The 17,063-nt window shown below is 39.7% G+C and overlaps 1 protein-coding gene across 2 annotated transcripts in view; it reads right to left on the bottom strand.

The window, feature by feature from the left end:
* Window positions 1-17,063, bottom strand: part of rapgef1a (Rap guanine nucleotide exchange factor (GEF) 1a) — a 38,333-nt gene that overhangs the window by 19,956 nt on the left and 1,314 nt on the right. Inside the window, exons 2-11 of one of the 2 annotated variants that reach the window (XM_053503989.1) lie at window positions 11,746-11,894; window positions 11,442-11,620; window positions 11,036-11,192; window positions 10,834-10,925; window positions 10,295-10,450; window positions 7,296-7,416; window positions 6,874-7,054; window positions 6,322-6,789; window positions 4,345-4,547; window positions 447-608 (exon numbers count right to left, since the gene is read on the bottom strand). In XM_053503989.1, coding sequence (XP_053359964.1) covers window positions 447-608; window positions 4,345-4,547; window positions 6,322-6,789; window positions 6,874-7,054; window positions 7,296-7,416; window positions 10,295-10,450; window positions 10,834-10,925; window positions 11,036-11,192; window positions 11,442-11,620; window positions 11,746-11,894 — 1,868 coding nt within the window. The remainder of the gene's footprint in view (window positions 1-446; window positions 609-4,344; window positions 4,548-6,321; window positions 6,790-6,873; window positions 7,055-7,295; window positions 7,417-10,294; window positions 10,451-10,833; window positions 10,926-11,035; window positions 11,193-11,441; window positions 11,621-11,745; window positions 11,895-17,063) is intronic. The other variant, XM_053503988.1, reaches the window with a different exon arrangement.

Below are 17,063 nucleotides of genomic sequence, written 5' to 3'. Positions count from 1 at the left end.
TATTATTGCAGGTCCTAGGTCTCAATTCGATACTACGATTCCGTATAACTTTTTTCATGTTATGTTTTTAAGTCCCAAAGAAACATGGCAAATGAATTTGCTTGTACCACACAGGATGCAGGATGCGTGAAGAGTTTTGAGTGCGCCACCTGTAGGATGCTAAAAATAACATTTAAGGAATTAATTTTGGATTTAGTGGGGTGAAAAATGAGTCGATCGTTACACATCACTGAAATGACTTTTCTCCCCATCTCTAGCATGAACTAGTAATAACTGCTACAGCTAGGGCTAATAAAGGTGCCTTCAAACAAGTTAAACAAACAACAATAAACACATATACAATTATCACAATTCCAGTGAACACCATATTTCGGTGCTCTCACACTCACATATCACAAGGGTTAGTAAGGAAATTCAAGTTTGAGCATGAAGTGGGCAGGACTCACCGTAGCGATAGGAGGAGAAGCCGGGCAGCCCAGAGAGGAGCTCGAGGCGGACAGGCTGAGAGCAGCGTCCACCTCGGCAGAACCCGGGCCTCCACCTGGAAGCAGCTGGCACGACAGAGAGGAAGAGGAGGATGAGGAAGGAGACGCAGAGTGAGAGGAGGCCTGCGGCAGAAAGGTAGCGGAGAGAAGAGGGGATTACAGAAGAGAAGCAGAGCAGATTGTGCAAAGTAGTAATGCCATCAGATCAGCTGGGAATGTATAAGAGTGAAAGCAAATATAGTTGCAAAAGCTGCTGAAAGAGAAGAAATAGTGCTATAGTCATGGTTAGAAAGAAAAAGATCAGAGGGCAGCACGCACTGCACTGTAACACTAAATTGTACCTGCTGCTGATCGATCATAATTGAATTGCAATACTTCAATAATTAAAACCGTCCTGACTGTCTGATTTATATATATATATATATATATATATATATATATATATATATATATATATATTATTGTATTAATATCTACAAAAAAAAAAAAAAAACTAACAACAGGGTGTTCTGTTATAAGAAAAAAAGCAAGAAGGCGTGCTGTTATAGTTATTATTTACCTATAACAGTAGGTTGTGTATTTGCCAATCATTACTTTTTCTTTTGAAAGAATGGAATGTTGTACATTTCATGCTGTTAGTTATGCTGTGAAATGTCTAACAGGTATCCAACAGGTTGTTGCTATACAAACATAAACTTTCATTCTTTAACCAGCTTTTTTTTTCCCTCTCTTGAAGTTAATTTAAGTTATACGTAAAAATTAGCTTGAGCTATTACTGAGAAAGTACAAAGAACGTACTACATCCTGAAGTCTTTCTCAGTGCCGGAAAAAGTGCGAAAGTTACAGCTTTAGAAAATTTATATTAGTCGATGATCAACACCCTCTGACCAAAAAAAAAAGATTAGAGAGATCTAAAGCATTTTGAGCATTACTTTTGTACAAAGTACAAGAAAAGGCTGTTTGAAATAATTTGTAAATGTAACTAAGCGGGCTAGAACAATCAAACAATCGCTCCAAGGTACAGTATTAAACAAGGAGCATGCTGAATTGCCTACACCTGATTAAACACACACACGCACACCTGTATTTTCTCCTGCTGAGTCACACTGAACCATCATACGTCATGAGGAAGATTAAAATAAAGCAGAACAATACAAACAGGATCAATTTTTTTTTTTTTACCATAGCTTCAGTGTCCAAATTGTGCATAGCCCAGCAGTTAGCACAGTGTACCTCAGGTCAGTTTTCTAATCAGGGTCTCACACAGATCAGAAATGAATAGAGAAGTGTGTTCAGTCTCACTCTACAGAAAGTTAATCACTTTTTAAACTTGACAAAATGTGCATATCTGTTAACATTAACTGTGTAATTCACTCTGATGAGCAAAGAATATTTAATATGCTGGTGATAAAGAATAAATAATAATTAATTACCAATTAAAATTTTTATTAAAGTTTAACATGCTTTTTTGTATCCGTTTATAGTTACATTCGACTTTGTTGAACATTTTAAAACCAAGCCAGTTCTTGCTAAGACTATTACAGTGGGGCAAAAAAGTATTTAATCAGGTTCTCCTACTTAAAAAAGATGAGGGAGACAAAATAAGGGAAAAAAATCCAGAAAATCACATTGTAGGAATTTTAATGAATTTATTTGCAAATTATGGTGAAAAATAAGTATGTGGTCAATTACAAAATTTCATCTCAATACTTTGTTATATACCCTTTGTTGACAATGACAGAGGTCAAACGTTTTCTGTAAGTCTTCACAAGGTTTCCACACACTGTTGCTGGTATTTTGACCCATTCCTCCATGCAGATCTACTCTAGAGCAGTGATGTTATTTTACCAAAGAATTTACCAATTAATTCATTAAAAATCCTACAATGTGATTTTCTGGATTTCTTTTCTTATTTTGTCTCTCATAGTTGAGGTATACATACGATGAAAATTACAGGTCTCTCTCATCCTTTAAAGTGGGAAAATTTGCACCATGGGTGGCTGGCTAAATACTTTTTTGCCCCACTGTCTATAACAGTAACAATAGTCAGTTATGACCGAATAATTTGATTGGTCGAGAAGCATTGCACGAGTGTTAATATTAGAGCATAACAGCATTCGGTTGTAATTCCGCAGGCGTTCCTCAATCGTTAATTACACTAGTCGGAGTGTACTGGTACTTTCGCAGTATTGGAAAGACCAGAGAACAAAACCCACCTTCAAAACGAGGCACATAAGCACTTTCTGCGGGAAAACACACCTGATAATATTAAGTTAAATAACACTTTGTCTACTTAGTAATTGCTTTCAAGTTGTTCTGAAACGTTTCTGAACTCTGTGTTGTTTTGTTTACGACTAAAGTGAGCTAACAAAGCTAACTAGCTTCTAACACAATTCCCTCTCTAACCCCTGATCAGGTGCACTACTTGGCATTTGGAACAAGGGGTTCTAACTTACATCCTACAATGAGCAGTAGCTTTTTATTTTACACTATATGGGATTTGACCCTGAAAACTCGGAAATAAGCTGATATTCTGCAAAAAAGTGAAAATATAAAGTAAAGCTTCTAAGTTTCTCAGGACTCTTCACATCACCGTTGCCATTACCATCGGCGTTTGGCCATGTAGTACCGGTAAGAATTTAAGACTTCTTTCCCTTCTGTTAATTACATTAACTGACGGTCAACGAGGTCAACGTAGGTTCCGCCAGCAAGTAGCAGAAGCTTAAGTCTTAGCATAGCAAAATAACGAGTTAAATAAACAAAAAAAAAAAAATCATAATCCGTTGATAAATGGCATTTCTAAAACCATTGTATAAAAAACATCAAAATCGAGGTTGTGTTTTTTTTTTCCGATGCCCTTATGCTTACAGCCAAATCTCAGCAGAGCTGATAATCAGCACAACAGTACTACTTCTTTTGCAATAATGCTTAATTAATATGCTTGTTGTACTCTCCGCAAATTAGAACAAGTCCATTAATATAAACCTGTGATCTGATTTACAAAGCTGCTTTCTGTGCTGCTTTAATAGAACCTTAATCAACACCTTAAGACCAGTCACGTTGAAAAATTCAACAGTGCTGGCTAATCAATAACACGAGAACACCACCCAGACCTGATCCAACCCAGAACTACCCCTCCTGGGCTTGTGCTTCTCTCTAGAGGTTTGATTCTTATTTTTATGGCTGTTACTAAAGGGCTAATTAGTCTCTGTCCCCCGCGCTCTCTCTCTCTCTCTCTCACACACACACACACCCCTGGCATCATGTTCACAAACAAGTATGCACACACACATCGTATGAGTCAGAAAGATGTATAACAGACCCGGTATGAAAAAAAAAAAAAAAAAAAAAAACGATGACACATCAGCAGCACGTCACATCAGCCGGTGCAGACTGGGCTTAATGAGAACGCGCCTGCTGGGACACAGTAATCTAATGCGAAATAAGTATGATTAAATGCATAACTGCTATTTACAGAGGGAGGAAGCCAAACACATCACTGTGCGAAAGTCTGGAGGAGAGGAGCAGAAGGGTGCACGCTAACTACCGTCGTCCAAAATCACAATATTATTACTTATAAGCATTTTAAAGTAAAAAAAAACAAAAAAAAAACCCACAAATAACGTTTGGGTGAAAAAATGTGTCGTGTTATTAAGTGTCGTGTTACTGTTAATGTTTGCTGTGTCTAACAGTATAAGCTCACTCAGATAGATTTGCGTCTGAGCCAGACTGCTCGATTCAAATTGTGTGTAGTGTTTGTGTGTACAGCATGTGTAATGTTTGTGCGATCACTATGACAACAAGTTCCTGTGAGAGGAAAAGAAAATGAGCGCGGGCGTGTACAGTATGTGGAGCTCACCAGCTGCCTCTGTTTGGGTGGGAGCGCTGGAGGAGGGAGGGGCTCGTGCACAGAGTCACTGCTGCTGAATGAGTCGTTGAAGCCGTACACTTCCTGTATCAGCTTGTTGCGCTGCTCGTAGATGCTCTCACTCTGTGGCATCTGGTAGAAGACTGATGGCTGCGGTTCCGAATAATCCTCCACGAACGCCATGTACTTCAGGACTGCGGGTTACGAAGCAAGCGTTAGCAGGTGCGCACTTTCACTTGTGAGTGCACACTTTATACTTTCTAACTCGCACTTACTTACACCCAGGAAGTGACCCATATTTAATGACTTCCATAAAATGGAGTTTAAAGTGAGCCAGGCCATCATAAACTGTGACTGACTATCCATAGATCATTTATAGATCATACGTTACACTGGTTCTTATAAGTTTAAGGTTCCCTTAGGTTTCTAAAACATGCTGGCAGGAATCATTTCTAAAAAAAAAACATAAAAACTTTAGGAGATTAAAGAAACAGCAGCAGCTATACATAAACCTCTTTGTTACACACCACACACTGCTGGCTTCTACACAGAATAGTGCAGAATATTACTTCAGCTCTCCTTAACCCCCCCGATCCACCCGAACAGTGCACGTTCAAAGAGATACTTGGTGTGAGGTAATTTCCTGTGTCTTAACAGTCACGCCTCAAACATATCGTTGCCGATTTCAAAGAGAAACTCATTATGCTGCATGACCTCATGCTAGATCTGACGTCACCACTGCACCATCCCTTAGGGAAAGGAAAAAGATGGGTGGAAAAATCTCTGAGGCATTTTATACAAGATCTCTAGCCCACAATAGCGGTTGTATAAATATCTATGAATTTAGACAATTCAGAGAGATCACAGATCTAAAAAGGGAACCAGTTATAGTGTTTAAAGTGCTTAAATTTAACATTAAATTAATGCTACTTGTGGGAGGGACTAACATCTCTGATCACTGCTCATTGGTTAAATACTAACAAAACAATATAGATAAATCCTGAATGAATACAAAAAAAAGGAGAAAGAACAAGAGTAATCAAGTTTATGAGCCTATTTTCCACCAAAGAGTACCAGGTGTTAGTTCATGTCTGGTGGTAGTGCCGGTACATAGTTGGTTCAATCGGTTTGAATCTCTTAAGAACTAACTTTGTTTTTTCATGAGCTAGAGAGTACGTCACTGTACATAGCTGTCGACACCTCCTGGATTTCGGATGGGATTTATCCAGGTAGAAGGAGTTGGATCGGTTCAGTGCTCGACCCATTATCCGGAGATCGCAAGTTCGATTCCCGGGTGATATTGTAACCGCTCGCAGCCGGAGCTGATTGGCTGAGCTCTCTCCGAGGGGAGGGATGAGAGGTACTTAATGCTCCCACATTAATCGTGGCTCTACAGGCAATCAGGGACATCTGTAAGCTCACGCAAGTGAAAGAAGCGGATAGCGCTGTCCTCCAAATGTGATACGCCGCCCCCAACATGAGCGAGCAGTTAGAAAAAGATGTGGTCGGCGGGCATCACGTCGCTCAGACTAAACACGTGATAGGTTTTGGCCCCTTCCGACCGAATGGTAGTAGAAGCCTTAATGTGGGAGCCCCCTAATGATGGGGAAGCTCAATTAGGGGGGAAAAAAAAAAGCCTTCCCCCTCAAGCCTTCTTCTTTTGCAGTAAATCTTGTTTTGTGTGGAAAGCTGCATTTTGGAAGATGTAACGCTCAACGTTGTCAGTGGTTAATAAACTGACATGATCTGCGGGTTAGATCCTACTGTGCACTGCCTTTATACCGCTGAGGAAGGCATTAAAATCCCAACTGGTTTCTATCGTGCAACCGCTGTTATATCATTCAATCAGGATGTATCTGTAAATTATTAAACATTTCTATAATACTTCTGTTTTTTTTCTCATTACACTTCTATCACACCTAACCTTCCATTATTTACAGAATTCCATCCCCCAGCTCTGATACTCACTGTGCTTGCTTTTCTTCTCAGGTAGAGGTGGAGGAGATTGAGGCACAGAAGCATTCTCAGAAGTGACGAAGTCCATCCCATATCCGACCATGGGAGAAGGGAACAGAGGGAAGAGAGGAAAAGGCGGCACGGGCATTTCCTCGTCTGTGACGTTGTCGTAGTGAGAGTGCAGGCGCTCGAAGGGTGTTCGAGACGCCGTGCCGTCGAAGGGTGTCTGTGGGTTGCCGCTGCGCCGTTTCTTTTGCGGGAGAGCAGGAGGGGCGCTGAGAGCATGTGGAGAAGCGGTGACAGAGTGTTGGAGAGAGGGAGAACCGTAAGGAATCTGGCTCAGACATGGGGAGGACGATGGCTCCCGATGGGACTCGGGAAGGGGGCTGAGACAGCTTCCGGCAGGAAGAGAGAGCTGATCCACGCTCGACAAGTCCTCTCTTAGGAAGTCATAGTCTGGGTCGTAGCTTTCTGCCGTATCTAAACGAGAAGCCAGATGTCAGTTAGCAAAGTGTAAATTTATAAAAAAAAAAAAAAAGGCATGCTTGAAAGAAAATGCCTCACCTAGCGTCTCACAGCTAGTGTTGCGAGAGCACTGTCCGCTGTCCTGCTCCAGAGAGGACAGCTGTTCATCTGATTTGCTCAGTTTACCCATGCTGCCACAGGGAGAGCCACGGGGCGACTCGCCACCGTATGAGTGACTGCCACCAGAAAACCGCCGCTGTAAACCATCTGCATCGTAGTCCTGAAGATATACAAATAAATCGTAAGCAGTATTTATAAAAAAATTATAACGATTATGTATACACTTTTTGTTGCATTCTCATCATTGTTCATAAACAAAGTAAGGAATAAAACATTTGGGAGGAAGGGAAAATAATTAAATGTTTATCATTACAAGCTAAAATTAGTTATTTCATCCAGAAAAGCCCATTAAATTCTTTTCTACCATCTGAAGAGAGAAATAGCTCCTATCAAATACACACCTGTCTGTAGATCCCGATAGGAAGACTTGAGCCACTTGTTGCGCGGCTTATCGGAGTAACAACAGGTACGCGGGTAGGAGACGGCGCTGACTGGCGCTTTTTAGGAGGAAGAGCTGGGGGACTGTAGACCAAAAAAAAAAAAAAAAAAAAAAGGGAATTGGATTGCATTCAGTGAATTCAGTTCCTTTATTATTTGTGTATAAAGGTTAGAAAAATTTAAGTTGTGGAGAATAGAATGCTCAGTCATCAACTCTAATAATAAAACTGATGACAAGAAACGAAACTGTGCATAAAAGAAAAAGTAAGCAGATCTCTACTTAAAAACAGATTAATTAGTATCAGTTTTTATCTTCCAAACAGAAGGTTTCCCTGCCCAAGTAATGTCCATATTATGTCTCAAAATGTCATATTAAAAAGCTGAAATAAGATCAATGCCTCTGTTGAAAACGACTGCAAATGAAGCACTATTTGTCCATAGAGAAGTGAGGTGAGAAAGCAAGGACGTGAACAGGTCAGAATTAACAGTTTGAGTTTTATAAATAAGATAAAAAATTAGCCATATTTAATAAATGGTCATCTATTGCATCAGGTTACAGATACAATCTAAGCGGCTAATGCGGTTTCCTCTGCTAACGTATGAACAAGTCGTAAAGCCAATGTTTTTCTTGCAATGTCAATAACTATCTGTATAAAAAAAAAAAAAAAAACTTAAATAAAAAACAAAAAAAACATAGACGGCAAGTAATCCATTAAGCATTACAAATAAAGCCTTATTACTCCATATCTAAGCATTTTGAGTTTTGAGTTCTACTTTGTTGCATGCAGTCCTTCTACTGGTGGCTTTGTAATGAGCGCTGGATCAGCAATCATCTTAATCTTTGGCTAAAAGACCCCACTGTAATAAGGGTTTTTGTATGTGTTTAAAAAATATATCATCTTGAAAATTATACTGCATAAACCCTGCATTACAAACACAAAAACACATTAATTACATTTAATCAACTATAATGCTAATGTTCAGTAAAATATGTAAAGGGACATACTGTACCAGTGAAACGTTTGGACACACCTTCTAATTCAATGTTTTTTTATTTGTGATTTGCTTCCTACCTTTTAGAACAATAGTGGATATTTCAAAACCATGAAATAACACTTATGGCATTAGTAAATTAAGTAACAACAAGAGCAGTCAGCTGTTATTTTAGGAAAGAAGGTCAGCTGCTCTAAAATAGTTTCTGCAAGAACAGTATTTTCAAGTGCATTTGCAAAACCATCAAACACCATGATAAAACTGGCTCTCAAGACTTACCTCTGTTGCAGAGGGGAAGTTTATTTAGATTTACCAGCCTCAAAAATCACTAATTAACAGCATCTCGGATTTAAGCAGTTATAAAGGCTTTACAGACTACAAGTTGCAGACACATCTCAATATCAACAGTTCAAATGAGATTATTGCATATTTTGGATGCCTTCAGCATGATTTTAAACTTTAGAAAGAACTAATAAGGAAAAAGAGCATGAAGATAGTGTTAGACGTGTCTTTAACGATCTTTAACACTATAGTGTGTTGACAATGATGCCACAAAACATTTAAAGCAATGAAGTAAAATTTTAGTCCACAACTTTTGTCAATGTTGCAGTGTTCTTTATGTAAAGGTTAACATTTTTGTTTTTTGCTCATGCTGCAACTTTTTTTTTTTACATGGAAGGTTACACATTTAATGCACTTTTACCTCCTGAATGCATTATGGAATTTTCTATAACCCTTTCCCTCCCACTTTCTTTCTACTGTAAATTTTCTCCCAAGTGCTATCTCCTCACACATTCATTCCACGGTGCAGCACGTAGTCCTGCAGACAGACGAATAATTAAAACGGCATAGTCTTCATTCCAGCCTTAATGTCTTCCACAGAGACATCTGGATCAAATGTAGCTTCACTTTAAAACACAGTCAGATGTGCAACTGGATGTGGGGATTCCTTCCACTGTTTATCGTTCAACAACAAGCTGGAAATAAATATCCCCCCTCTCTCATACCGTAAAGGGTAAAATGCTAGTCAGTGTGCTGTTAGAGTGCTCGTTGCCTACTTCAGGAGACACACTAAAGCCTCACTAAAACACACTGCAGGGAGCAGGTGCACTGAAAAGGGCAGACTTTGTAACACAGGCTTCTACGCTGCCTGCACAATGTCCAGAAGGCATATTCTATTTCAATTGGAATCAATTTCATTTTGTAAGGTGCAAACTTAAAAAGTAAATCGAAGCGTGCAAGTCTAATCAGAATCACAAAAGCCAATAGTGGGCATCTAAAAAAAAACCTTTATGTAAAAAAAAAAGGTGGGTAGCCTGCTGTCTTCAAGTGTATTAAGCTTCCCTGTGATGCTTCACACGTCTCTAAAGAACAATGTGCAGGACCCCACCCTCTCTGCTTGGTCTCATGTATGGTCATGTGATAGCTGAGTTATAAAGGAATAAAAATAAGGAGAAATCTGGGTTAAAATAGTGTGTAAGCTGGTGTTATTAATTTCATCCAACCTCCTTTAACAGGAAAGGCACACAAACTGCTTAAAACAAACAAACACATGAAACATCACAATTTGACAAAGGAAGTGGAAAAACATACAGTGAGCCGATGCTGCACCCCTACAAAGACAGAAGTTCTAAAGAAGCGCTTTATTTATAACAGCCTGCTTCACACCTTCCCATTAACACTTCTTGTAAACAGTTAGGTTCGAGTGAAAGTGCTATGTAATCATGCGGAGAGAAAAGTGCTCAGGCCTAGCTAAAACCACAGCCTCCCTCGCTTCAAGCTACATCCACTGAAACCAGCAAACTCAGCGTGCATCCAAACAGAAACCAAACTACACAATGACATGGAACCAGCATCTGCAAACACGTCTGGCTGCGCAATCCGTGGAAGGCAATGCCAGTTGGCGCTTTCTCTTATGGGCAGACACTGAGAGACAGTGAAACCTATGAATTAGGGACAGCTCACTTACCAATGCTCGGGCACTTTAAGGCCAGGAAGCGGGGGCTTGGGAGGCGCCGCTTCTTCGGTGGATGGGGCATCAGTCAGGGCCTCGGTGGAATGACTCAGTGCAGAGGAGTTTGTCGAGTTCTCATCTTCTGTCTCTATAACGGGAGGCTCTGGTACACTGTAATGAACATAATCATGTTGATGCATAAAAAAATGCATGACAGGTGACGTTAGTCCACTACAGTCACGATTTTAGAGATTTGCAATATATTTTCATAAAGTAAAATAAATAAAAGAAATTCATTAAAGGTATTCACTTGGATTTCTTTAATGCAATCTTTAATGTCAGGGACGGGCATATTTAGAAAAATTTTAATTTTGGGCGACTCAGTGGTACAACATTTGTTTGCCTTATCATAAGATTGGAATCCTCAGTTGGAAGCAACCGAAAGGTCATGGGTAATTCTCAAAATGATGCTACCACCACCATGCTTCACTGTGGTATTTTCAGCATTACGCAAGGAACTATATACAAGCCTCTGGAGTGTTGGTGTGCTTCACCTCTCTGAGCTGATGACTGATGGGACATTTTTGGCTTTGGGTGATGTCGGGGACGGGAGTTGCTGTTTCTCCAAAACCAGCTTCACCAGTTCCTGCAGAAAACCACATCCAGTATGACTACTGGCCACACCACTTCCCAAGACAAAGAATCACTTAGATTCCAGATAGATGTATATTAGAGATGAGGATGATGAAAATTTACCTTCACGCCATCCAGCACTGCTTTGATGATACTGGTAACGTTCGCAACGGTGTCCTTCTCATCCAAGTCAACTCCTTCCAGCATTACCTGATCAGACCAGCGGATGAGGTTCGCCAGACTCTGATACACTCGGCTGAGGCAGGATGACACGGAGGAACTGCACAAAGACATAACACCAAACATTATACCTCAGAAAGCCATTGAGTCCAACCTATTAAGCAACATCAACATAAACTATAAGCTAGTGAGGAATTTGTGGCCCCAGAAAACATGTGCAAAGTGGGAACAGATGTATGTGACATACCCGAGTGGCTCTAATACAAGATAAGTAAAATATCTGAATAGCTTCTATAGCTTTATTATTAACTTCATATAATATATATATATAAAATGCAAAAGCACTCACCTTTTGAGAATCTTAGGGTCAATTTGCACTAGAGGTACGATAGCCTCCAAGACTTTACTGGCGGATCCAGGAAGCATTTCCAGGACTTTTCTGTCTACTGCCATCTTATCTATTATCGTCTTGAAGTAACGCAAGGCACTGACCACTTCTTTCTCCTTCTCTTCCAACCGGCTGAGATTCTGAGCCCAGGGGTAAAAAAAAAAGAAAAAGAAAAAAAAAAGGTGTAGGTGGATTACAGGTCAAGGCACACGCAGTGTGTGAAATGTTACCAGCCAGAGTATACATGCAGTGCATACAAAGCTACCTTAGTTTCTTGCTTCTCAGGAGGTTTGACGATTCGCTCAACTGAAGGCTTTGATGTTTTCTTCGATGATTGCACTCTTCTCGGCTTGGGGGAGTGAAATCTGTCTATTAACCTCATCGTGAAGGTTTGCAGGTTGGAACGCTGGGAGTCTGCGAGGTGGAGAGAAAAAAAAAAAGAGAAGTAGAGGAAGAGAAGTAGAAAAATAGGGAACAAACAAGAAGGCACAATGAACGTTAAACTAATTTTTAGAATTGTTTTGTCATATTAAAAACAATATCTGTAACCTGAGCTATCAGGGGTAAAGAAGGTGCAGGACTTTAAGTACTTAGGGTCAACGGTCCAGAGCAACGGAGAGAAAGGAGGTGAAGAGGCGGGTACAGGCAGGTTGGAATGGGTGGAGAAAAGTGTCAGGTGTGTTGTGCGATAAAAGAGTATCAGCGAGAATGAAAGGAAAGGTGTACAGGACAGTGGTGAGACCAGCGATGCTCTACGGCTTAGAGACAGTAGCGCTGAAGAAAAGACAGGAAGCAGAGTTGGAGGTTCCTTTGGGAGTGACAAGGATGGATAGAATTAAGAATGAGTTTATCAGAGGGACAACCCACGTTAGATGTTTTGGAGATAAAGTCAGAGAGGCCAGATTGAGGTGGTTTGGACATGTTCAGAGGAGAGATTGTGAATATATCGGTAGAAGGATGCTGAGGTTGGAACTGCCAGGCAGGAGGTCTAGAGGAAGACCAAAGAGGAGATTTATGGATGCAGTGAGAGAGGACATGAAGTTAGTTGGTGTGAGAGAAAAGGATGCAGAGGATAGGGTTAGATGGAGGCAAATGACTCGCTGTGGCGACCCCTGAAAGGGAGCAGCCGTAAGACAAAGAAGAAGAAGAAGAAGAAGATCTGTAACCTGAGCTAGGGCTGTGCAATTAATCAAACTTCAACTGCAATTACAATTTCGGCTTCCGGATATTGTGAAAACAAAATGATAATTGTGCTGCATTTCTTTATGTGCAGTAATGTCCTCATTTCGTGTTAGAAATCCATTGCATCTTTTACTTTATGGCAGCTCCGCACTAAACTCACTCTCACCTACGCTGTGGCATTTATCCCAAAAAAAACAAACACCAGTTCGTTTTTATTTAAAATTAAACAAAAGCATGATGTTTCCAAAGTCAATGAGTTGACATGTTAAATAATTGTGATCTGATTAAAATAATTAAGTAATAAATCAGTATTGACCAAAACAGATATATACTTAAACCTTGGATTGCGAGCATAAGTAGTTTCGGAGGCGTGCTTGTAATCCAAGCACTTGTTTTTCAAAGTTAATTGAATGATTTGTTTCTCAACCAAAAAATATATTTTTTATAATATTTTTCCAAAAATATTTTTAGATTAATACAATATAATAATTATTACAAAATATTAAGTGAAAATAAAACAAATTAACCTGCACTTGAAAGCATCATTGAAAAGAATTGTGGCTGGTGTAAGACAAGAGAGGAGGATGAGGGGTACTGTGTAGGACGACCTTATTTCTCACACACACACACGGAATCACTGCTCTCTGACAGAGTCTCTGTCAGAAAACTGAAATCTTTAACAAGGAACCACTGTGATGACACTTGCTTTTGACTTCTTTTGGGGATTTTGCAGAAATGTGGTGTTGCACTGTTGTTAAGCTAGTCACTACACTTTGACACAAAAAAAAAAAAATGCTTTGCGCACACACACAGTCACATTGTTATAGTAAACAGTACACATGCACACGAATGTTGACTACACGAGTGACACACGAGCATGGACACGGACACCAAGCGTGGGAGATGATTACGCGCGAAAGATAAGAACCACTTGCTCAGTTGTGATCATGGACAAAGCGTATGCGTACTACTTATATGTAAAGATTTCGTTCGTTTATCAAGTTAAAATTTAGTACATTTTGCTCGTCTTACAAAACGCTGGCAGAATATGTTACTCGCAATCCAAGGTCTCACTGTATCATGCAGAGAAAACAGCAAATTCTTCATTAGCCCTTCTCAAGGATACATCTTTGTAAGTACATCCAATGTGAATACATCAGTAATCCCATTAACTAACAACATATTTTAAAATGAATATATATAAAATTAACAGCTTCAACAGGAAAGGGTTCTCCATTTCTTTGCAAATCACAAAGTTTAAATCTTGTAGAAGAGACTACCATCTGTGGCCACAAGTCCATAAAAGCAAAACTATCTGTGCTCTCTAGGTCGCGAGAGACGTTGTGCTCCTTCTTCCCCTGTCAATGAGAGTGACACTAGCCATTACTGGCGTCTGTAAGGTTGTGTGAGTGTTTGGAGATATGCTTGTTTTGCATGCTTTAAAGAAAGCCTGTGTCGCTTCTGTCTGAGCGGGGTGAGCTGGCTAATGGGTAGGAATTGACCAAGACTACATCAGAATAATAAAGGGAAACAAAAATAAAATAAAATAATAGTTAAATGTTGGGCTAAACTCTCATTTAAAGTAATTACAGTGGAACCTTTAATTATGAGCATAATTCGTTCTGGAAGTGGGCTCATATTTCAAAACACTCGTAAACCAAATCGAATTTTCTCATGGTAACAGTAATGGAAACTCAAATTATTCGTTCCACAGTCCGAAAATTTTTTTTTTTTTTTACAAAAAGTAAAAATAAATGAAGACAGATAAGTGTTTCCGTTTGTGCGCGCAGGCATTGTGTGTGTGTGAATCTAAAGTAAGCTCTCCTCTCCCCCTTGTGTGTGCGTGGCACAGCGTCCAATGACGCGCACACAGACACAAAGAGCAGGCTGATACAGAGAGAGAAAATGGATTTTTAACCTCTCTAACGAGACTTGCTTTTGCTTTACACACGCGCTGTACACACATGCATACAGACCCACAATAAAATATGTTTTACACGCACACACCTGGTCATAGTGTTATGGTAAACAATACACGCGTGCTCAGATGTTGATTATACCAGTAAGAGACACGCACTAAGACCCAGCAGGGGAGACAATTACCCACAATTCCATTGAAAACCATTGGCTCAGTTGTGATCACGTGATGATCGGCGTCAAAACAAGAAGCTTGTGCGTGATACATGATACTCGGTACTTGTAAACCAATACTTGTTCGTTTTCCAAGTCAAAATTTATTAAAAATCTTTGCTTGTCTTGCGGAACACTTGCAAACCGCGTTACTCATAATCCGAGGTTTCACTGTACTTATTTAAAAATGTAATAATTCTGATTTATACTTGATCAAATGTGCTTCTCTGGCAGACAGCTAGAAGTGCATTATACCAAAGTAATATCTTTAAAAAAAATTTAAGTTCAATTCAGTGCAGAAGAGCTCACTTTAAGTGTCTGCCTCAGCATGTTTAACACAGACCTACACCCCTTTTGATGAAATAGCTTTAACTCAAACATGGCCACATAAAAGGCTCTGAGCTGTACCTTATAACTCCTCCTAGCATGTAAACAGACAGCAGCTTTTAGGCTTGAGAGTGATTTTTCAGCCTATTATGCTCTTGAGGAACACACGCACGAGAAGTGGGAAGAGGGAAAAGCATGTGGCCTTTGTGTGCAGTCGGATCCTCTTCTGCGAGTTAAACGGGTCACGGTGGCGCTGCTCGCACAGACACTTGAGCTGGAACAGGCCGCGGTGGGAGTCTTAACGGTGACACTATTGTTAGCAAAACCATTTAGGGGAAATTTCCTCGACTCTTTTAAGTGAACCGTGGTTGAGGTTAGTGTGGGTGTTCTGTGGAGTTTCACGTCAGAGCCCACATGTAGCACCTCGGAGCAACAGTGCTAAACTAGAAGCAGCAAACACACACACATACAGAACACCACACACCCTAAAGAAAAAAAATATATACATATATTTATATATAAATATATATATATATATATATATATATATATATATATTATGAATTTCAAAAATCAGATGGAGTGAGTGAAAAAACATGCTTGTGTTCATGCCCTTGGATTTTAATTGCACAGACAATTCCCTGAAATTAAGTACATGACATTTTTAGTTCTAGGCCCAGAGCTAACATTATTTAAAAGTACACAAGCCTGGTGATCTGGTCTGTGCTGAGCTCTGTAACTGCAGAAATTTCGGCTGCATGGCATACTGATGAAATAGGAGGGAAGTTCCCAATTTTATCACTGATCATTTTAACTGATAAGAGCGGTATAGCTAACAGGTGAAATGACCCATGAAAGCTGACTTCCTCAATGTCTGACTGAGCAGCCAACCCACTTGATTAATAAAAGCAACAGCAAAAAGGAGGAAGCACCGTTTCTGGCACCCAGAAAGAAACAAAGGAAGTAACTCATTTATAAATATATTTAGTTTCGTTTTGTTCAACGTCTGACTCTCACTTCTATAAAAGATTATATTACACAGGCACTCAAACCAGAAATATTCCCAAAACTTTGTTTTGAGGTGTTAAAGCTTTCTCCCTATAGTCCTGATCTCGCTCCATTGAACGTTCACCAGTTTGGTCCCCTGAAAGCAGCCCTACAAGGACTAAGATTCACTTCTGATGAAGAAACGAAGACAGTGGTACATTCAAAGCTCATAGTCAGCCTAAAACATTTTTAATAAGGGGATATGAAAGCTTGACAAATGGATTAAAAAAGTATTAAAAAGCAAGGAGATTATGTTAAAAACAAAATAATGTGTTTGTCTTTTCTACAAGTTACTTTAAGTAAATTGTACAGCCAAAGTGTGGATATGTGGATTCTCATCCATAATAAAAATGTCCACAATCCAGTTGTACATCTGCAGGGTTTAATCATTTCCTTATTACACATCACTTGGTACTTTCGGTTGTTTTGTTCCACACCTGAGAGTAATTGCTGGTGTCTCAATAACAATTAAACTACGATGAAGAGGGAATTGCTCCAGGACCTGATTCAAAGAGAGTATAAACTGCGTATGTGAAAGCAGACTTAAAAAAAAAAAAAAAAAAAACCTAAACAATTGTACTTGATACTTGAACAGTATCAAGAACAACTGATATTTAATATCTACGTATCAGTATAAGGAACAACCACTCACTTATTCATCATCTAAACTGTTTTATCATGTATACAGGGTTCCAGGGAGGCCTGGAGTCTATCCCAAGAGACTTAGGGTACGAGGTGTGGTACACCGTGGACAGGGTGCCAATCCATCACACACACACACGCTCATTAACACACTATGGGAACGCCAATTAGCCTGGGGTAAAATGGGAGGAAACCAGAGCCCCGGGGAAAAAAAAAAATTTCACCAAGCACAGGGAGAACATGCAAACTCCATGC

This window comes from Clarias gariepinus, chromosome 9, assembly GCF_024256425.1.
Source record: "Clarias gariepinus isolate MV-2021 ecotype Netherlands chromosome 9, CGAR_prim_01v2, whole genome shotgun sequence".
Taxonomy (NCBI): domain Eukaryota; kingdom Metazoa; phylum Chordata; class Actinopteri; order Siluriformes; family Clariidae; genus Clarias; species Clarias gariepinus.
The sequence above is the reverse complement of the archived record's forward strand: the minus strand, read 5'-3'. Positions and strand labels throughout refer to the sequence as shown.